This window comes from Nesoenas mayeri, assembly GCF_963082525.1.
Source record: "Nesoenas mayeri genome assembly, chromosome: 5".
NCBI classification, from domain to species: domain Eukaryota; kingdom Metazoa; phylum Chordata; class Aves; order Columbiformes; family Columbidae; genus Nesoenas; species Nesoenas mayeri.
Genome location: NC_137548.1, coordinates 55,271,132 through 55,294,725, shown reverse-complemented (window position 1 = coordinate 55,294,725; position 23,594 = coordinate 55,271,132). Strand labels below are relative to the sequence as shown.

Below are 23,594 nucleotides of genomic sequence, written 5' to 3'. Positions count from 1 at the left end.
CATCGAGCAAAAGCAGCTGTACTCAAGAATCTCCTCTTGAATGATGAGGTATAACTAACATTAAAAGAAAAGCAGACATTGGAGAGTGAAAAAGAAATGGACTGATGCCATATTATATGATGATGTGCCACGAAAATCATTCCAGATTTGCACTGGGAAGGAACCACACAGAAAATTTTGCACAAAAAGACGACAAATGTTTAAAAGAAAACAAATACAATTATTGGAAACACAATTCTTATTCATGGGCATGCACAGAAGCTAAAAAATTTCTTCTTTAAGGAAATCAGGAAGGAATTGAAAGTTCTGAACAACCAGAAGTATTTAACACTGTATTTGCAAGGAAAGAAAATTCTCAACACATTTGGTTTGGAAATATTAAGCTTACATGTATCAGATTTATATGGGGTCTCTTTTAGTGCAAATAAACTGTCCAAAATAGCAGATTCTTTGCAATTATGCATCCACTATGTGTATCCAGGCACTGGAATCAGATCAAAGACTAGTAATTTCTGGGCAGCTGCTGTTTGATGGTCCTGACCTTTAATTACTTAAACCCAAAATCTCCTCAAAGCCTCCTTTCAAATCTCCTTCCAATTCTCTCAAAGGCTGGCATGAACCCTCTTCAAGCAGGTAGTCCCCTTTGCTGAGAACAGAGAGGGGTCAGATGACAGTTCATTGTCTAAGAGAAATGAATCTCCAAAGTGAGAGCTAACATGTACTAGTGAGCAAACAGTTCTGAGTGCTTTATAAAATGGGGGTGTAAAATATCTATTTGAAATATCTAGATATCTATAAAAGGTGCAATCCCTGCAAATAATTATACAAGAGAGTTCTTTCTTGTCACAATCAACTTGCTGGCAAGTACTGCAGCTTTATACACCTCAGCCAGGAAACACAAAACTGCACTCGCTCTGTGTTCAAAAATTATAAAAACTTCTAAACCCTCAGAGGTTCTTTATTTGTAACATTTCAGCCGGAATAACAGTAAAAATGGAGAAATTAAGTGGCCCACACACTTACTAAAATCAAAATGGAATGTCAATCAAATTATCATCTCCATCTTGAATTCCTATATCTCGAAATCAAGACGACATTTGATGACTAATATGCCACTTCTACCCATCAGTTAAATGCACTCCAACAACTGAGCACGTTGTGAGAAGGGGCCATTTAAAAGATCAATCCATGAATCTTCAGGAAGGTAACGTGCAATATATTCTGAACGCAGAGAATGTAACGGCATTTATCAGGGAAAGACAAAGAAAAGAAGGTCAACTGAGCTAAAATAGAACTTAAAGTTCTTAAAATAAGAAGAAAATTACTCTATATCCACTTAAAAAGTGCAATTTTGGCTGCATCACTGCAGTTGGCTGTTGCAAAGATTCACTCAGTACTTAACAGCTCCCACCAAGGTTTTATCTAGAACAAAAACTGTCACCCACAACAGCTTAACATTACACCTGATATGCACTTAAAGTTGATTTACTGGAAAGAGCAATTAGGAGGAAAACAGTGCTTATTTAGCTGTCAGTCAAGCCTCTTCAATGCCTATACTTCTGGTGTAGAAAACATCAACAGACATTTATTAAGCACTAACTAATTAGTTCAACAGTTTTCTGTATTATTTTAGACTAATAGATCCGTGCATGCAAGAAGAAATAACACACCAACTACTTTTCTTCATTACTCATATTCTCTCGGGAAGCACTAATTGATATCTAAGCAAAAAAGATGCAAGTAAACTGACTCTAGCAGCCTAGAAGAACGTTAAATAAAATCAAAAAGTATGAAAACTTCTTTAAGGGTAATTCCAAAGATAAGAGAGTAGAACAATGGACTTCCAAACAGAATTAGCAAGTCCTAAATTTCTTACTGGATCCAAAAAAGACAAATATTTGCTCCAAAAAACACTAAAAAAATGCCTCAAATGTTTTCTCCCTCCTAAGAACTACATGCTAATGTCCCTTATTGTTCTATACTATAATTAGATTTTAGCAAATTTCTAAGGCACTAAAGTCAGTAGGTTACATTTCAGTAGGTTATATTTCAAAAATCCTCACATGCAGCACAGAGCCCAAGTGTCTTTATGGCCACTTGACACAAGGTGACATCCTGAACATCACTTCATTTTTTCAACTGGTTCCTGACTGCACACTTTGAAAGTAAAGCAATTATGAGATTTTCAAATTACAAAAGCATTCCAGTGTGCATTCCAACTCTTTAGGTAATTTCCAGGGACTGAATAGGGAAAAGAGAATCCTGGAGACCATGGGAACATCCTAGGACTTCTCCATTAATTACATGAATATATGGAGACCTTTCAATTTCTGACGCACACAGTGCAGTGACCTGAGTAGGGCAGTGAATGGATGTTTGAAACAGGAACAGAAAGGAGGTTAAAAAAAAAAAAAAAAAAAAAAATCAGCATTCTTTACTTGTAAGTGGAAAACAAATTATTATCTATAATTTATATTGTGTAGTTGTTGATAAATAAGAGGTAACTGAGGGCTGCACTTCACTTTCTGGCTCTTCAACTGTCGCAAATTTTAAGAAGCTTTGAGCATCCACAATGATTAAAACCAGTAAAAAACCAGCACTCTAGTCTCACTTTTTCTATTTGCAATATAGTGACAACATTAAAAAGGATTTGATTAGCCAATCCTGTATTGACATTCCCATGAGATAACCACCTGAAAAATACCATTATGCACTAGAGAGAAAAGTAAGCTTTGTTACATATTGTCTCTGTAAAATATCATTCTCAGTTGCATATTACTAATATTTTCCTTTAAGAAAATGCCACTTGGCAGCCTATTTACAGACGGGCCTACTACTAACCTTCGTGTATCTCCTTTTTGGACTTTTACCCAGTGCTCCACTTGAGCCATGTTACTTTTTCTCTGCATCTGTTTATCTGGATTTGTTCTGGGAACAAACCCTCTTTTATAGGAGCTGGTACCATTCTGCTCCACTAGGCCAGCACTCATACTTAATGAACTAGGAAGCGTTCCATTCTTCTCAGCTGGCTGAGGCTGAGCTACTTGGGACCTTGGTGCATTTGTTAAGCCTGGAAATAATGAATCAGCTTCTGTTAACGCATGCTTAGCCTTTCCCTTCTTAGTTTCCAGAGTTTCTTTTCTGTGAATATGACGCTGCTCTTCCTCTTTTTCTTTTCTTATCTCTTCACGCTTATCATATCCAAGCATCTCAGCTGATTTTTGATAACTTTCTTTTGCTTCTGTAATCTCTGCCTTCACACACTCTTTACAGGCATCCACATGATTGACCTGAGGAACAGCTTGCTGATCCACTTTTTCAGTTTCCCTGAAAAGAAGATATATGTCAGTAATGAACACTGCTTAATTGTCAAAAGTTGATGTAGTCTTGTTATTACTTTAGAAAGTATACCCAGAAAAACACCTTCACCAGGCTGTGATTAATTTGACATGTTAAGACAGATACACTCAGCAAAACTCAGTTGTTATCACAGTTAGGCGAAAGTTACCTTTACAGTCCTATTAAGGAAGCAGAAATAATTTATACACATCTGTAAAAATGACTGAAAATACTAATATTGTAGGACATAAGTATTCAACTTGCATAGTATTATGTATGAACAGCTGTAAAAAAGGAAGTCTTCCTAACCTAGGAAACACTGAAAGCCAAACATCCAAAACCAAACTGCCAACTGTTCATTTCAAAGTCAAAAAAGACTTTCACGTTGCTGTAGATGCCTTAGGGACTAGTCATTTCTGGTCAAGAGGACAGAACAATATCTACATTTGAGTCAGTACTATTATTGCCCACAGAATCCCTAACCTGGGGCCTATTCCTGAAAAGAAAAAAAAAGAATTTAAAAAAATCTCCATTGCTCCTAGTACATGCTGCAATGCACACGAGTTTGCTTATTTACCTTATTACCTAAATATTTCAAAAATTCCGTACCAGAAATCTTGATATTAAACTTACAACACAAGAAAACATCTAAGGATCCTGAAAGTTTTATGTTGCTTTTCACATATAACGTACTTCATTTACAATTTTCTTGATATTCTTATAATGACAAGCTTCTCAACAGTATTTTTTTCTCTAATAACTCAGCGGAGCATCATTGATCTCAGAATAGCACCTCAACTTCTGTGAAAATAAGTTCAGCTTCTTTAAAGCTTTATGGAAGGTGAATTTTTAGTAAGGGCCATGACAATTGTTTTCAATTCAGTCTACTTAGTGTCTCAAAACAGTCTACTACAAGAAAGGACACTAGATCAATACGTAAAACACACCAGACTTCTCCAATGTTTCTTTCAATTATTCCTATCTTTATAAAGAAGACAAAGAAAAAAAAAAAAACAACGGGTAACACATTACATGTTATTTGTAATTTAATTTAAATCCAGAAAATCTTAACACAAAATCAATAGGATGCAAAGCTCTGGAAGAGATTTTGATCCTTTGTTTATACTTGATTTGCCAAAAGCAAGCAATAGTGTGAGATACTCTGAGAAACTGCACCATGACACACTAACCCTCACAGCCCCAAAGGGTTAAAAGCAGGGCTGTCTCACAGTATACAACCTTCTTTCACAAGGAGTTGTAGGGAAAGAATCACATTCCAAAGTCAAAATATCAAGAATGTTAGATCAATTTTAAGAAAAGGGAAAAACTGGAAGCACATGAAGGCACAGCTGAATTCATTTGCCTCTAGCACTAATTAAGAGCAACGGGACAATGGACAACCTCCTTTTATAACAGTGCTTTTTTTTCTCCACCAGGAAAACCATAACAAACACCTAAAAGTACTAAAGGCCACCAACATGAAAAAAATAGTTAATACCTGCATAACACAATTCATATCTGTAACTCTAAATGTGATTTACCCAACTTTTACATTCTTTTCCCTCTTAAGAGCATTTTCATGTTACTTCTAAACCCTAATTTGAAACAACTCCTTCCTCTTCTGTCTTTTCCTGTTCACTCATGTCTCCTCAAGGCTGCCAATGGGCTGTTGCAGGGGTATGAATTTGCTCACAAAATCTGTAATTTTTTAACTGAAATTCCCTAAAAAAATTACATATGTACAGAAATTAATCCATGTCACTAAATGTGGGCACACGATTTGTGAGTAGACACAAATACTGAACATCAGCTTTTCTTAACTGATGTTAGTTAAAAATAATAATTTCTTTTAAATGGGAAGGAGTTTCATGCACACATTTACAAATATCACTTTCATAAATCACCACCAATCTGATTTTTTTATATACATACATGTATATATATATAAAATATATATTAAAAAAACCCTAACAGTTTTTGTATTGAACTTGCCTCTTCAGTGAAGAGCGTGTTTGCATAAGAGCAGCTTGGTTCATAGCCCGGATCCAGCCATTCATGTCCTCTTGGGTATCTGCACTGAAGTAGTACGTCCGCATCCCTGAATGCTCTGCCTGAGAGCCAATAACAGAATTCTTATTATAAATATATGCCCGCATACCTGTATGAACAGCCTGTCAGGGGAGGGAAGAAAAGAAAAAAGAAGTCAGACAGCCCTGTAACTTTCCCTGATATCTTTAAATAACCTTCCAGATTCCTTGACTTTTTCTTGAATTTTAGATACAATTTATTACACTGCCACAATGGGCTGCAATGCAAAAAACTCAAATAGCACTGAGTGATTTTTACTGAAATTCTTCTACCTCTTTCTCGCACTATTAAGCTGTAAGTGCAGCCCTTCTTTTTTTCAGAGTAGGAAATTTCAGCTTTTAATTTTCTCTTAACAGGTATATTTAATTCGCCATAAATACGATACAAAACAAATTAAAGAATTCTCACTGAGACATACGTAAGCAAGCCAATTTTCCCAGCTCATTTAATAAAGCAATTTAATCACACAGAACACAGACAAAAACCTTACCATTCAAGCAATTAAACCGCATACTTAAGAACTGATTATTATTATGCACGTTAAGATCTTTTGGTTAAAGCGTGCACTTGAACCACTCTATATTAGCCACAAAATCAAAAGACTTACTGATAAAGTTAGTAATCCTGATGAATTTATCACAGCGCATAAAATATTGACAAGTATTTCTGCACACCAAAACACTCCATGAAAGTCCACTGCAAACTAGAGGTATTTGGTAATTCTTCTATAAATATATTCAATACTCAAATGTATTAAATATGGAAGGTCTTTGCTAACTCCAGGCTACTTGAATTTAATCAAATCTCATCCACATTTGTGTAAGCAATAGTGTAGATATTACTAAGCCGTATCAGTCTCGAAACACTTCACTGTATTTCCTTAAAGTTACTTTACAGATGTGCTTTAGTCTAGCACAGAGAAATTAATCTCCTTACTTTCCAAAAAGCTGGAGACAGTATAACAGGTTTGAAAACTCTCATAATGATATTAAAACAAAATTAGTAATTTAAATTAGTTTTTATGAAACTAAACCTGTTGTCATATACGAAAGCATGAAATACTGCTGAAACTGGGCTTTTTTAAATGAAAAAAAATTATCTCAACTTTTCCATTTGGCTACATCTTACTTTAAAGGTTAAACATACTTCACAAATCTTCCCTAAATAAGTGGTCTTTTTACTTTGATGAAATCATCTCCCTCTCATTATTCCAAATAGAAAACCCACACCAGTCTACAATCACAAAAGGCTTCAGAAACACAGCAACTGTTTAGCCCAAGCCCATCCTATTTAATCCAGTGTGGCCATCCCTACATGATATAATTTCAGTTGTTTACCGTAAATTTCCCAAATTACCATAATCTTTGAGACTCATATGAAAAACTCTGAAGAGCAAAATATTTGCTTCCTCTTGCAGTGCTTTAAGTTGTATAGAGAATTTACTCCCTTTCCATTGCGGCCTGTTCTTATAAATGTGCAAAATGTGGTCTTTCGCTTCAGTGCCTCAAATAAGGAAGCCTCTATTTGTTGTGAGCACTGTGGCGCAGGCCCAGCCTGCCACCCCTGGGTCTGCCATCTCACCCATGGTGGAAAGCTGAGACCGCAGCAGAACAGCCAGCAAAAGAAGGAGAAGGAAAAAAGAAGAAAGGGTGACAGATAGAAGTCCCAGACTCTCTCCTGCTCGAAAGGGTTTGCTTCCCACCAGTGTTGGCCACTAAGGGAATACAAGGTAGTTTCCTCTCCCTTTCAACCATTAGCTACCCATCTTAACACAGGAAAACAGGACTGTCGTGCACGAAACAGCAGCTCTGATCAATTACGTATTGAGGAAATATAGGATTTTTAAAAATGTTTTCCTTGTTGAGGTGCTTGGGTTTGGGTTTTCTTTGTTATTTGAGTTTGTTTTTTTTTTTTTTCCTTCATTTTGAGAGCACTACAAATGGTCAAAACAAATACAATTTAGAAGCATTTAATTCATTGCATTTTATGGTTAGCATCCAGTGCAAGAAGAGACCACAAACTGGCAGCTCCAGATGTAGAAGGAAACAGTGATTTTAATCTAGACCTTATGAGTACAGGGATCCTTCACAGACCATGTTGAGCCCCTAGAAGATGCTGGAATTCAGACGTGAAGCAACTCCTGCAGAAACCAACTGCAGAGACGGAGTACCACATCAATAAATGGATTTAACAGCTGAAAGTCTTAATTGACCTGTAAGTCCTGATCAACATAACCCGTTTGCCTTTCAGGTTCTCTTTCAGCGGTGCATGATGAACACAGCTAAAAGCATCACCTAAGAGGCTGTAGGTGAAAACGCATAAAAATGCGAAGTACGTTGTACCATTCTCCCTTGAGAGAGTGAAGCTATCACAGCCATAAACATTCATGGTTTCAGAAGGGATAATGGAGATGGCGTGTTATTATCAACAAACACGGCATTCTAGAGTTCGTAATATATAAAACTGGTTAAAGGAAAATTAAAATATATTTCAGTTATTTATTAGTAGTGTGCCGTATATGCAAGAAAGGCACTTTGTGCGAATGTCCTGTAGCTGTCACTGCTAGCAGACACAGAAGCTAGTGAATCTTTTTGCTTTTTTTAAAAGCAATAGCTATTAGGACGATTACAGCATACTAAAAAGCCTAAAACACAGCACATGCGCACGTGTACACCATACACACAACAGGGAAAAAATAATACCGGTACCTATTCATGCATTCAGATGCCTTAATGTGGACAGATTGAGAAGAAAAGCAGTCTCTCTCCCATAATGCACAGAAGGAGAAACGGACAGTAAACCCCAAGAGCATACCAATAGGACAAGACAAGGACAAAAAGTTAAACAAGTTAAAATCATGAAAAGATTCATGTTTCCAAAGAAAATACTTAACAAAAGACTATACTAGAAATAACTAATGCCTAGAGCTATTATGTTCACCTCCAATAATTCAAAATTTCTAGAAGAGAAAAAGACATGCTTCCTAGGACAGAGGGATGGGGAGGGGAACAGTTTAATAATTGTAACCTTTCAAAGTTAGTCCTCTTAGTAAGCTCTAAAATGCAGGAAATTCTCTCTTCTCCTGAAGTTCAACATTTATGAAGCACTTACAAGCAAAATTAGAAATAACAATCTGAGCCTTAACTATAAACACAACAGCAGCACACTACAATCTAACTCATCTTCCACCCTCAAGCAGTATTTTCTTCCGAACTTCTAGAAGTTAGAACCTTCCCTCCTCCAAATTCTAAAATGGCACCTCTTAAATTTATAGCCCTTGGCATTTCTTCACATGACTCCTCAGACTCAGAGAAGCAATATGGGAGCCTGAGGTAGCAATGATGATCCAGAGAACATAAAGTAACAAACTGCCAATCATTTTTAGGAAAATCAGTGAGACCAAAGAAACTGGTAAGACGTCTGCCCTGGTCCTAGCAGATCTAAGCAATGAACAGATACTTCCTTTAATAAGTCTTACGAGTGTCAATAATGAAAAGATGTTTAAAAACAAGCTGCAGTAGCATCTTTTGGAAGTAACCATTTGCCTGGCTTCCTAGGCTCTGAAAGCCCTCATGCTGAAAGAATGAAAAAATCTAAAAGGTAGCATCAAAATAAAAAGGAGTAATTTGGATCCCCAATGCTACTTCCTATCTCTTAAAGAAACATCAGAGCATCCTTTCTTGACTTTATTTGGATGCAAGATATGCACGTAAATACAAATATATACTTGCATACACTGTCTTTGCATGAAGTTCTGTTGTTTTCTTTACAGCAAATGTTGGTAGGCCTTCCAAGTTTCTCAATTTGTATTACTATGAAATTTATATAGACAAATGTACTTTCGGTATTCTCATCTATTTTAACCCATATACGATCAATTAAAAATAGTTTTCATGATTGAGGACAATGACGTTTATAATGAGACTGCAATGACATTGTATCATAACTTGATACTGTTCACGTTTAAAAAGCTGTATTTCTAAAAAGTACAATCAATTATCTGTTACTCAAAGGGACTAATTTCAACTATATATTAATGTTGTGCAAACTTTTTCAAATTAAAATTTATCCGTTGGATTTGTGCTTCCTCCCATTTGTATCAGCAAGAAATGACTATTACAAAATACAGCAATTAGATTAAGTATCTTAGCTGCCAAACTACATATGCTGTAAGGATCCTGAGTTTTTAAAGGTTCTCACATAGCTTAACGGCAGTAGTTCACAGCTAGTCACAGCACTTTGCCTGGGACAAATAAACAATGTGAAAAATTCATCAAGTAAATACTTAAACCGGTGTTTCTAAACAAAACAATTTAACATACATACTGCTACACTTCAAAGTAGGTCTTTGAATGCATTTGAACAGCCTGTATGCAGTTCTGAAGGCCTGTAATTGTTAAACACTTGGGCACAAAAGCCTAAAGCTGTGCCTTAGGAGATGATGAAAGGAAAAGAATGTTGAGAACTCCATTGGTGTACATTTTAACACTTAGTAGGGTTTAATATATATCCTAGTGAGCATGTATTTTACAAACCTTCTAACTAAATCATATATCGTATTTGCTAAGTAAATTTCCTCCCTTTAGTTTTACAAATCAAAATGTTGAATTTTTCACTGTTAGACTGCTTCCTTAGCTTCAAAAACCCGCTGTTACTTAAAAGAGTAATTTAAAATGGGAGCCAATACCTCTATTGTAACGGGCCCAATGTAAAAAGTAACACAACACATTCTCCCACTCATTCAGGACTTGAATGCAAAAAAGTCCTATATTTATTTTGGGCTTAATCTGCTTCTGTTTTCTATTTCTGACTGCACTAAGTCGTGAGACAGAATGTCCGTCCATGCTCTGGATATCAAAGTGTACTGAAGAGATTAGATAAAGGTAATGGCTGGTGAGTCACAGAATGCTGGCACAGCCGTGCTCCTGCTGCCGTGTGCCCACAGCCATCTCTGTGACAATTGAACTTGAGTTTTGGATGGGGTCCATGAGACAGGAATCTTACAAAATCCTCCTCCTGCGCTAGGAGTTGGTTTTAAATAAAATGAAACTGCAGCATCAAATCTGAAGCCAATCATAAACACCTAAAGCAGAATGAAGATTGGCCCAACGAACTAATACAATAGATGTATGTTGCGGATTTTTTATACAGATTTCTAGTATAAAGTTTATATTCCTATCAACTCCCTATTTCTATATCAGCTTCTGTCACAGGGGTGTAATTTAAGGTTCTGCTTCTTTGTAATGACCCTCTGGTGAAAGTCTCAGGTTAGTGGCTCGTGCTGATTTTCAGAAAAACAAATCAGACTGAAGACTTGGTAGATCTCATATAAGTATGATATCCTGAAATGAACCGAAGTAGTCTGCAATTGCTTCTGAAAACGTTTAACTGTGATCACAATCACAGATTCTACTCCACAGGGAAGGAAAGGCACAACTTGGCAGTGGTAACCTGCTTGGAGCTTTCCTATAGAACATACTGGTTGGAAACTATGGGTTTCCACACACTAGGGGTTTTGTTCCCCCCCATCACTGATAGTGTTAAACTAGTTAACATTCCTAGCATATATTAAATTAATATTTACAAACACCTTTTCAATAAACTAAAAAGCAGATTATTTTTTTTAAAACCTAAAGCAACTCGATTCTATTATGACTGTCTTTATCTCCTTCTCCAGTCTGCACTAATAGTTATCCAAGTAGAGGCCTACAAGTCCATTGGGTGGTCTTCTTTCAGTGTATGCTTCTTCCTAGGAAAAGTCTCTAGAAAAGAAGGGCTTGACGAATTGCACTCATTAAACATTGGAGTGGAAATGTTTTCCTTAAACAAAGGTTCCTTTGTAGCTTGTCCTGCTATCTCATGTTCAACGCATTTGAAAAAGTACAATAAACACTTCCACAAAGTGCATTGGGTCTTTTTTTAAACAAATTCTCCAAGTTAATATTTGTTTAATAAATTTCAAACTATTATCCACCTGAAAATAGAACCAAAGCAACAAAAGGCAATCTACAAGTTTGAAACACCCCAAAAATCAAAATGCAAGATAAAGTCTACGTTGAGCACGTTTTTCGTAATTTCAGCACAGAAAAGATTTTAACAGAAAGTTTCCTCCTAGCTCACCTAAAGTATGCCTGACCTAAACCTCATTTATATATTTTTTTGAGTACATAACTCATTTGCTTGACAGAAAAACAGGTTCTGCTCTAAGTACAGATAGAATTCAATTCCACAATGTACACTGAGTTTTCTCAACGTTGCCTTAGTGCTGCAGCTCAGACAATCAATTGGAGTCAGGTTTCTCCACTGTTAAGAAGGAATGTATGTTTGATTTTATTTTTATAGGTTTTTATAGCAAAGAACGGAACAGTAAATTACACTTTTTTTTTTTTTTTTTTTTTAAAGAAAAGACACAACAGCAACATCAAACTATATCAGAGTATTTTTTCTTTAAAAAATTCCATGTCACTTCAGGTGATTATTGCTCCCTCCTAAAAAAGGAGAAAACAAGTGGTTTCTCTTTTTCCCCTTGAAATGAGGAAATTATACATCAAAAGCTACAGTGTTGTAATTTTCTAACTGTGAGAACTGAGCTGATTATTTTATTTAAAAAAGAACACAACAAAACCCAAAGTCCACCAGTCAGCCACTCTGAGATCAAGTACTCTAGAAAGAAAAAATGACATCTTTTCTTTCAATTTGTAAACAGTAGTGGAACAACTTATCAATACCAATTTCTAATTTTAGAAATGGGATCTTCACTCACAAACACATTATTAGGCTCTAAAGACACATACAAACTAACAGACATACGTGTGTCAATTTATAAGCAACAAAACGTGCTATGCCACATTTGAACAGGTAGTCAATAAACCTGTCCACGTTTAGAAAAACATAAGAAATAAAAAAGAAAGGCAGATGATGTTTCTGTTTACAACATTTTTTCTAATGCAAATAAATATTTAAAAATATGATTAGCAAATAAGCTTGGTAACTGTACCTTAAAAGAAAATTTGCGATTTATGCGATCTTCAGGTCCAACTGGAGATATTACGTAACTAGGCAATGGAATGCTACCCAAAACAGATTCTTCTCTGCTGTCTGTTGAATGAAAAAATTAGAATCTAATTCACTGCACTTTTCAGCGTGGTACCAATTCATCCTCCTTTATGGACACACAGACAACTAGCATTAAGCAGAAAGAAGAGCAGTTCAGACTGGATATACGGAAAAGAATTTCCCTCATGAGGACAGAGCAGCAGCAAAACAGGCTGACCAGGGAGGCTGTGCCACCTCCATCCTTGGAGGTTTTCAATGCCTGACTGGACTAAGCCCTGAGCAACCTGTGCTGTCGTCTTTCCTGAGCCTGCTTTCACTGTGGGGGGACGGGGGGTGGGGGGATAGAGTCTGAATTTTTCAAGTTCAAACAGAAGAATAGGCTTTGGGAATAAAGCTTATTGCAACAAATGAACTCGAACAGGCTGCATAACATGATGGACATTCCATTTAGCGTTCCACATCTAGGCTGCTTGCTACAATTAGGAAAACTCTGTGACTGCTGGCTCTAAAGCAATCAGCGGGAGAAATGCAGCACCTAGAAACTGGAATTCAAGTTACATATTCTGTAATGCTTTTTAAAAATTGTAACACACCGCACAATATTCAAAGCTTCAAAACTAACTTAGGCTGAACTAGGAATGGTGTGGTATTACATAAGATCACATCTAACTATTTCTGGTAGAAATACTGGATTCAGAAGTTCAGACTCTTACATTGTCTCTTAGATTGAAGCTGCATCAATGCCCTGGTCTGGCATGGTACGTTCTCAAAAAATCAGCTGTACAAGCACAAGCAAGTAGGTAACACAATGCAGAGATGGTATAAATCTTAAACTGGTCTTGCCGTCAAATGTTTTGCAACATAAACCTTGGCATATATCAAAGATAAGTATTGTGAGAAAAGATCATAGAGCATCCCCTTGTTCCCTAACTCCAGCCTGAAATTCGCTGCACATGAAAGACATATAGATAAGTAATTGTTTTACAATGCATGTTCTCAGAATACCTCACCATATATGAAGAGTTCAATTCCTTCATGTTTGCAATGTGATTTGAACAGGTGAACCATTACAGATTAACCCAAAGAGCTAGTATCTACTCACCTTTGTAGTAAAACAAGCAATAATCAGCAAGCACAAACCATCTTCTTTTCCATAATCGCATTCCAGAGCTATCCTGAAATGCAAGAAATGTGATAAACTTTTTATTTAAGGAAAGTTAACAGCTTATTATACAATGTTGTACCAGTGAGTAGTTTACCAGAAGTTTGCCAAAATATGGTATTAATTGCAAAAACAAGTGGTTTATATTTTAGCAAAATATTATGTATGAAGAAAGACAAGAGGCAAAACATCCAGTTATAAAATAATCAGGGTAAAATATTCAAACTGCTAATTTTCATTAAGTAATTACACTTGCATTCCAAATAGCATTCAGATTAACCTTATACACAACCAATGCATATTTTATCTAGACAGATTTATCTTGTAATAAAGAAACAAAGCAGGCATGTTGGATGGCACAAATTCCAACAAGGAATGCTTGTAGAACAAGATGAAAATCACTACATAGCTGTGAAGTACAACCTCACATTTCAGACAATGATCCCCTATAATTCTAGAGTCAATTTCCCATATGTCATTCATGCCTACAATGTAATTTAATCAAATGTTCCTGGGGAAATAAAACAGGGTGCAAAATGTGCAAATTTTAATGAACTATAATAAAATATGCCTGTAGAAATATAAATCTGTATCTCTCTATACAATATATATCACCTTGTCAAAATGAGTAATATTTACATTGAAATTAATTTTAGAAGCTTGTAAAATTGCCAGACTGTAACCTAAGCAAGTCCAACTTATTGAGCTGAGGTAGGCTTTGATGTGACCAGCAGCAGAAAGTATCTTCTGGCTTTAAGTGCTTCCAAGTAGAGGTAAGGGGACAGAAGGAAACAGCTAGTGGAAAGCTGTATATACTATTTCCCTTCTTTCTGCAGTCATATTAAGCAGGCAAGGACTTCCTTCCCTTCCTTTCTTCATGCTTCAATGCTGTCAACACATACTGTGTCTGAGTTCTGATTATATCCTAAAAACTAACGGAATTGGGTAGTAGATGTCACCAGAGCTGATGGCAGAACGCAGCCCTCCATATAGGAGGAAGCAGATGGCTGGCAGTAATTTCACCATCCTGTTTATGTAGAATCGTAACTGTAAGCCTTAGACTTAGACTAGCTGCTGGATCTCTGCTGCTAATCAGATGGACGCTGACTGCCAAATTAGAAGCAAGGAAGTATTCTCATACAACAAATAGCTTCATTTACTTTTTGCACTCAGGATGTGTTTCTGTCAGCTTAAGAGTTCAAGATGCAGCAGCTGTAAAATTCTGTTTTCTGGATGAAATCCTATAATTCAGTCGTTGCTTGGACAGTGGTCTTGGTGACAGTGATGTATGGTGAATGGGTTCCTGTCTCCCTTTATTTTGTCCCTAACACTTCTAGAGAACAAAAGGCATGAGTTGGAATTAAGCCTTTGATCAGGGTATAAGCAAACAGATGGAATAAGGACTTCACAGTCATCCTTGGGTTTATAGTGTGTTCTGAGGGAGACTGAGATCAGCATGGCAGCAAGCCAGCAGGATAAACCAAGGAAAATAAACAGATTTAAATAACTGAGTGACAGCCTCAACATTTAAGCATGGTGGCAATGTCCATTTATCATTGCTTCCACTTCTGAAACAATGCCATAGGTAAAACTTGTTTTTCACACTTGTTGAGCAAAAATCCCTCATTACAGAAGCCTATGGGAGTACCCAACACTGCCTTGCATTGCCAACATGCAAACTTCTGGTTTTATTAGTTACCTAGAAGGCATTTACGTCTACTTGATGACTGTTTTGAAGTACATGAACAGAAACAGATGATTAAATGCATACCTGCTTGTGCAGCCAACCTCTTACTATAACAGGAACGTTGGGATTCCTTCTGATAGCTTGTTCCCTCTTTCCAAAGCTATGAACTTTGTTTCCAGCCTTCACAACCTGTAAAGAAGTATAATGCAGCAATGGTTTTTAAACTGTACTGAGATTCGCTTCATGTTAGAAATAACCTCACTGAATAAACTCATACTTCATTACACATTAACAAAGAATTTATAGCATTTTCAAGGGCAAGTAAATAGGCAATGATATTTCCAACACAGTAAAGTCAATCTCCCACTTCCATCAACACATCAGTGCCAGGACAGTCTGCCAACTCGCAGTTGAATAGCAGCCCTGGTGACTTAAGCCTGAAAGGCAGAACTCCTGCAGTTTTAGTGTGCTTGAGAAGGATTTGAGTGCACTACAAGAGCTGCATGCAAGTCCCTCTGCAACACTGTACAAGTCTCTTACACGCAGAGGACTTTGTGCACGTGAATCCTACTCTTGCTCTTCAATGTTTGTGGGGGTGTGTTTTTCTTTTTTTTTGTTTTCTTTCCTGTTTAAAATCAAATAACCTTGCTAGCTTGAACTTCGACCCTGCAAACAAAAGGAGAAGACAGACTGACACTGCTGAGGAAGAGGCCTACACAGCAGTAAGTACTAACAGAAATCGCAAGGACTAGGGAATCATTTGTGTTTTACTGCACCCTCCATTTTGACTCACATAGGCAAAACTATTCCAAAAAACAAAAAAAGGAAAGCTTATCAGCCTGTGAAAAAGAGAGTGAGAATCTCTGGATCTGCTTGTTCTTATCCAATCTCGGCACAGTTTGCTACTGCAATTGCTTTAGCAACCTGAGGTGCCCAAACCACCCTTATAGTTGCTCCCAACTTCTCCAAGGAAAGAACTGCCCAGATTCACTGCCTCCTTCCTACTACACCTGCTTTGTTTGAATCTTCTCTCAGCTGGTCAGGGTACTGATGCTCTATCAGCTGCAGAGAAACAGCAGCTCTGGAAATGAGTACATCTGTCATACACAAGGGACGACGCCATGAAAATACCTCAGCATACCGCTTTTGCAAGTCAGGCAACACCTGGACTAGAAGACAGCACATATAACAACATAAAATGAATGCTGTTAATTTTGAGGCCAGGTTTTACCTGTCCACACTAAATGTCACATATTTCAGTAGGCATAAGCATACATCTTAATGCAGGATGAAGATAATAGCAATAATCAGTAAAACATAAAAATCCACTTTTTCTTTGGTATCATAGCATATAAAGCAGCAATGCAGATTTATGACCTTTGAGGTGATAGCAAAGGGCAGAGTTACTAGGCAGTTTCTCTGAGGTCTCTTTACCAGGAAGCTGCACGCTGCTTTCAGCCCTGCTCAGAAGTCAGGTGAGCTGCATGTCACAGTCGTTTCTAATGTGTTCAGAAGAATGCCAAGCCTGGACTCTTCCCTAGGAGGGACACCTCACCTGGCACCTCTGTGAGGGTCTGCACAAGGCCCACCCGTGGCCCCAGGCAGCAGCCCAGCACAAACCCAACAGGGCAGGCTGCAAACAGCAAGAGCTTTCTGAGCAGATGTAGCTGCCACTCTGCTGGCAATAACCAGCTCATGTCACCGTACCAGGCAGGTGAGGATGGTGTCACCGTACCAGGCAGGTGAGGATGGTGTCACCAGGATCTCGCAGCCCATTTCTTCACCATATCTGCGCTAACAGGCTTTAGAGCGGCAGCCCTGTGCAAACACAGTGTGTCAGTTATGACCACATCTCCCTCGCTACTCACTCACAAGCGGCAAGTCTGAGACTAAAGGAAGAAATAACATTACATATTTTGTGTTTGCTACTGAAAAATATTCCAAAAGATAACTTGTGAACCTGTGTTCAAATATCAATTTAAATGAACACACAAAGATGCATCATGAGGACAGACGAGCTCTGGATGATCATCTGATCATCAGGCCAAGCCATATATATTTTCTGTTAAGAAAAATGAGAAGTAATCAATTCACTCAAGATTTTTAAAAAATGTTGGCAAATATTACATGCAACAGCTACATTACAAGGACAATGACAAATAATCAGGCTCAAACTGTTTCAGGCTCTGAAAGTCAAAAATCTATGCTTTGCACCTGAATATAGAAATCAATTTACAAGATGTACAAAATTTAGTTTCCTAATTTTTCTTTCTTTGATTTATCCTAGGGACGGTGGAAGAATGGAGGTACGGTTAAAGTATAGCTGATCTAGCCCAACAACTGGGTTTAGTTTTATTATTTTTTTTAATCAGATCCCCTGTCAATGATCAAACACTTTGATTCTCTGACCTTATTTAATTAAAAAAAACCAGACCACAATAGAAAAGTCATCCTTGGACTTGGTAAAAAGACCAAACAATTTCTATTATACAGAAGGCGGAAAAGTTTTCCCCAGGCTGTGTATTCTATATCAATAAAATACCAATAACAGAAACAAAAAAAAATAATTTAATGGTGCTTTCATAGTTAAAATTTTCATTTAATCTGCAGTATCATTCATCTCTGTTCTGGAATAAAACAAAGCATAATAGATACTGAATGTCACCACTTGCTTCCACTGGCTAGAATAAAGAAATAGTTTAAAAGAAAAGGTATATTTTTAAAAACTATTTGTACCGCAGGAGTCTTTTCCTAACTTAAAATATTCTGATATCATTGTCGTATGTTGAAAAATGCAGTTGCAGCTGCAATGGCCAATGCAGCTGCCCATGTCTCTGAAGACAAAGAAGTCGCTTTTGACTTCAGTGCATTTGTTACACTGTTTTGTTTATTAATAACTCATAAGATTTTGCAAAAAAATCCAAAATGTCAAGAGCCAAAATTTTCCAACTAATTTTCATCACAGTGTCATCTTTTTCCTTACAGTAGCTTCCAGCTGAGGAGGAAAATTGGTAACTTAATTATAAAATGCAATTATGTTTTTATCTAAAACTGGACAGTCACCAAAAATGTCAACTGACTTTCACTTGGAACAGATTTTCTAAATAGCAAAGGGGAAGACAGTAACTTGGCAAAAATATGTGTACGTATACAACACAGAAGAGAACACATAACTTTCAACCTACATGGAATTAAAAACCAAAACAAACTAAAGAAACTCAGCCCACAGAAACACCACGTGTTTAATTCTATGTCATAAACTCTTCTATTCAAAGAAATCTCAATGTTTCACTAACAAATTAACCCATGAAACCTTTCAGTATCCCTAAGAAAATTAGACAAAATCCTTATTTTTCAGACAGGAAAAATTGAAACTCTCAGAAATTCCTGTTCTTCCTATTGAGCACTCATCTGCAGTTGCCCTGAACCAAACCCTGTGTCCTGCGCTCCAGCGAGCCCCGCAGAGCTGGCACCGTCACACACCTGTCACCATTGCTTGTTCCCCTCAACTGTTAGACATGTTCTTTATTTTCTTGTAATCCTCACCAGTTCATCTTGGAAAAATACCAGCAACTATCAGTGTCACCAACAATTCAATTGCTTCTCCATCCAAAACACATTCGCAGACCGCAGATAGCAATAAATACATTACAGCACCATTTTTTACGCTTTCAGCTTGGCCAAAGTACCTTGTAGTACAGGAACATTTACAAGCTTCCATTCACATCATCACATGCTTTAACAGACTAAATTCCAAAGTACCTTACTCTCAAACTGAAACAGTCTTTATTCCTCCATATCCTTAATTTGTAATCAATATAAATGGCTTTTAATATGGTTAATAATGGAACTGAATTGGCTATGAACAAGCAGATCTTTGGGGCAGAGAACTATTGTGGTTTATCAGTGTTCCCTTTTGCTTTTTATTCCCCCAACTCTATACCCCTCACATTTCAAAAGGAAGGGTAGGCTGCGTTGCTCTAAGTCTTCAGATGATTTCTTCCAACAGTGCCAGCATCGAAATGGTGGGGCCCGCCCCAAGAATCTATTTGCATTTCTGCAACACCACCCACCTCTGGTGTCTTACAAAAGGAAGCCTTATATATATATATATATATGCACATCAGTGCACAATGACATTTTGGTAAGCATAAGTCTCATTTTAGCTTTTTTCTTCTTTTCAACACGCTGCTCTTTTTGTACACTCTACAACTGACATTGTTGGTTAGAACACGTGAAATTCTCTTTCCAAACAATTACTTTTTACTTCAGAATTTACTTCCAAATTCAACAAACAAGCCAGAAGTCTTCATCTCTTTCATCTTGAACTGAGAATGACAAATCTGCTGCAGAGTTGGCAGCTTACCTTCCTCCTCTGCCCCAAATGTAGCAATACTTAGTTGTCCACTTTCTGCAGAAGAATCAAGTGAAAAGCCACGTACCTGCACTTTCTGTTTGGTAGTATTTCAATGAGCATAGCTCTATCCAAAAATCAATTTGAATTTGGCTGGGATTCCAACATGATACCTACACTGTTCTGTGATTGCATTTACAGCACAAAATTATGAAAACATTTCAAAAAATATAATAATTTGCTATGGGTAGCTAGAGATCTTTGCAATGTCAAACAGAACATGTATTTGGCTTCATGATTGTGTGTCAAGTCTATGTCTGAGAACTTACTCTTTGAAAGAATGACTATGGAATTAATGGAACAAAACATCTAGAAACAGATGAAAGAATGTTAAAATCTACTTTCAACATGCCGAAAGTCAATTTCAAAATGGAAGTTATTCACTTCACAACCTTCGTCCTCATTGCTAGTTCGCTTGAATTAAATTTGTGTTAGGCTGCGAAGGAATTTGACAGAACTTCTGACCCTAGAGAATGAGAGGAGCGATTTCAAGCCTTGAAACACACGCAGTGATGGAACAAAGCATATATAAGAAAGATGTTGGCTCTCTTTCTTAACGAAAACTTCAGTAAAGTATTTACTGAGGGCCCACAGCAGGATGGATCTCATACAAACAAACTTGGTGGAGAAGAAAATACAGGCAAGCCCTCTACAAGAGCTCTACCCAAAGTTTAAAGCTGTCATGTATTAAAAAAATGCCTCGCCTGGGAGTCTGCCAGAAGCATGAGTGGCCACACTTACACTGGACTGCAAACAAAATAGAAGCAGAGACCAAAAATAGATAAACTGAAGCTTGGGGAGGTGATTCTGGATGTTCTCCAAGCTGTGATGGAAAAAGCAACACCCTCACCTTTAGCTGTGTGCCTCTCATATCTCCAGTGAACCCACCTCTAGCATATGGGTGGCCCTGTAAGTTGTACCCAGTCACCACTTTTGATCTCAGTGTTTTGCAAAGCCTGATTAGGTCAGAGCAAACTCGTGACAAAGGGAAGCAGCAGGAGCAGGTGACAGAGGACACACGCTTCTTGGCAGAAGTGTGATCCTGGGTAAATTAAAGCCAACTGTGTCACTGGAGAAATCCCCAGCTCAAAGGAGAGTATCAGGTTCCTATTAAATTTGCTGGTTTTAAGAGAGGAAAAAAAAGAGTCTTCTGCCTCTAAAGTTTGCTTTAAAAAAATATCAGAACAAGGAAGATAAATGCAGTAAACACAAATACTCAAGCACTTTGGTAAATTCGATTGTTAAAATGTCAAAAAGAAATGCATCAAGTAATGCAAGTAACCTCCTAAGTTTACTGTTTTCAGTGATAAACTCATCTGGCACTTTAAAGATAAAAGTATTCTTGAGATTTGATACATGACAATCTTTGTGTTGGTCCAATGACCTATACACTTTGGATCTAAAAAAATAATGTAAAAAATCTTTTTAGTTTTTCATGAAATTCTGTTCATCTTCTCCAATATTCACTCAAGCGTATGCTTGAAAAGCGTATGCTTGTTAGAAAATGATGTGAAGTGATTTCAACTCAACGAAATATCTTTGCAACTAATTTGGTAAAGTCTTCTTCCATTAAATTACTTCACAGGTTTCACACTTTTGCATTTAAAAAAAGAAAACTTGAGAAGTCTAAAAACTGTAGGCAAACTTAAGAAATCTATCTTAGCCCTGCTAATTCTTCCAGGTTTTTGGGTTTGTTTTTTTTTTGCTTCTTTGTATCCACACTCCCATTCTCACCGCACTGGAATTTATTGTAAGGTCAAAGAAGCATTTAAATAGTTGGAGATACTTCAGGTACAGCACTTCATTATATTTTGTGCAATAATAAACATAGGCCCTTCGTCAATGTCAAATAATGGATTTTTCTATCATCAAGCATTCTGTGTGTAAATTTGGCATCTACACTGTTTGTGCACTCCAGTGGTGGCAAAAAAGGACCTAAGTTGTTTGTTAGTAAGAGGAAGAACAGCAGTAAGCTTTGATGGAAAAGCAGGAGCTGCAAACTACAGATCCTGGTATTCTGCAGCACTGTTTGCCATATACACTGACCTATCAAAAGACTTGCTGGAATACTAGTGTTACATATACTTACTTCCATTCTTACGAAGCCTCTCTTACGTGTCACAACGGTCACTATTTTTCAATTTATCATTCAACACTATCGTGTGGGTATACAGTGCTCCAGTGCTGTAAAAAGGGTTTTGCTTGGGTAGAAGACATTACCTCTTCTTTGAGGCATGTTATTAGACTTCTAGGCTAAACCCATGGCCCTGTTAAAATCAGCATTAAAAGAGTATTGGATTTAAACTGAGTGAAATTCTAATCATCAAGCTCAAACAACAGCCTTTTTCCTTTACCTTAGAAACAGGTTTTGTATCAACAGCAGATGTAGTTACTGCAGTGGATGTTTCACTGACCATGCTTGAAGGTCTTTGGTTTATTTGTTGCTTGGACATAGATGAATTCTGTCTAAAAAACAAACAAAAACAGATAATCTAAAGCACATTGTTTCAAATAGTCAGCTTTGCCCTTTTATGTAAGCAAATTAATGTCAGCCTAGTCAAACATTTCCCATGCATCTGCAACATCCTTTGCACCATCCCTGTTATTGCGACTTCAGGTAAGATGCTGCCAGAGACATCTGATGATTGGTACTTGCCAACATATCAGGAGAAAGAAACCTGCCAAATTGTCTGCAAATCCAACAGACAACCAAGCCATAACAAAGAGCACTCGGGGAAGATAAGGACAACGCAGAGAAACTAAATTGTGCCCAATTTAGAGGCTTGGCTGCAAACATGTGGGAGAGCCAGTGCTGGGGAGGGAACCACTGGAGTCAGCACTTCGCAATAACAGGCTTCTTATTTAAAATCAAAGTGAGACTAGTCTACTGTGAGATCTTTCACTAACTTAATGTGAGATCTTTGAATCAGCCCAAAATATGATTCATACTACAATATTAATTATTAAAATACCTTTTAAGTGCAATGGTGCAATTCCTGGCAGATATGGTTAGAAATAGATAACTTCTGAGTCATACTAAGATTCAAGAAATCTTGATAACTAGCTCAGATGCAGACACCCATTTAAAGAATAAGTGAGATCAATCCTTCCGTAAGAACCTGTTTAACAAGTAAGAATTCAGTACAGTTGCCCAGATGAAGAAATGAGAGGATAAATGGAAGTGCAAAATATTGTGGAATCCCATATGCAGGTTGTGAAGAGAGGCCTCAGCAGCCACGCTCGACACCAACTTGTGAATCAAACTCACAGGTAGCATTTAAAAAAAATCATTAACAACATTGTTTAGCAAATTATATTTTAGGAACAATTAGCAATGGAACCATATTGGAACAAAAAATACGAAGCAAACTAGTAACAACCTACGATTTTCTTTTTCCCATCTCAATAAGTCACCAAAGCCATTTATTTAAAAAAAACAAAAGACAAGACACACAAGTCACACCAAACATTACCACTGCTACTACTGAAATTCAATCCAATTCTAAACACAACAGAGGACAGAGTAATTCTGAGCAGTCATCACTCTTAAGAACAGAAAAGAATTTGTGATTGTAGTAGCTCAACGCAAGGTTTAACTGAGGATAAGGTGTTTGCCACTATTGCTCTTCCTCAGCTACAACCTGAATAATTATTACCTGTCCAAAAGCTTTTATAGTTGATTTGGTGTCAGGGAAAGCACATTTTTCCATTTGGAACATAAAATTTCAATTAAACTTGCATGGAAGTAACAGAAATTTGATCCCATTTGTTTTATGTCTTGATTATCTGGAAGAAATCCCTTCTTTCTAGCTTTTTGTGTAAATTCATGTCCAATATATGAAAACAAA

At 37.1% G+C, this 23,594-nt stretch overlaps 1 protein-coding gene across 2 annotated transcripts in view; it reads right to left on the bottom strand.

Annotated features, from left to right (window-relative positions):
* Positions 1–23,594, bottom strand: part of PLEKHA7 (pleckstrin homology domain containing A7) — a gene marked incomplete at both ends in the record, with an annotated part of 157,980 nt that overhangs the window by 35,417 nt on the left and 98,969 nt on the right. For both annotated transcript variants that reach the window (XM_080345688.1, XM_080345687.1), the window contains 6 exons: positions 2,842–3,327; positions 5,332–5,510; positions 12,425–12,525; positions 13,586–13,658; positions 15,417–15,521; positions 22,101–22,212. In XM_080345688.1, the coding sequence (XP_080201814.1) occupies positions 2,842–3,327; positions 5,332–5,510; positions 12,425–12,525; positions 13,586–13,658; positions 15,417–15,521; positions 22,101–22,212 (1,056 nt within the window). The remainder of the gene's footprint in view (positions 1–2,841; positions 3,328–5,331; positions 5,511–12,424; positions 12,526–13,585; positions 13,659–15,416; positions 15,522–22,100; positions 22,213–23,594) is intronic.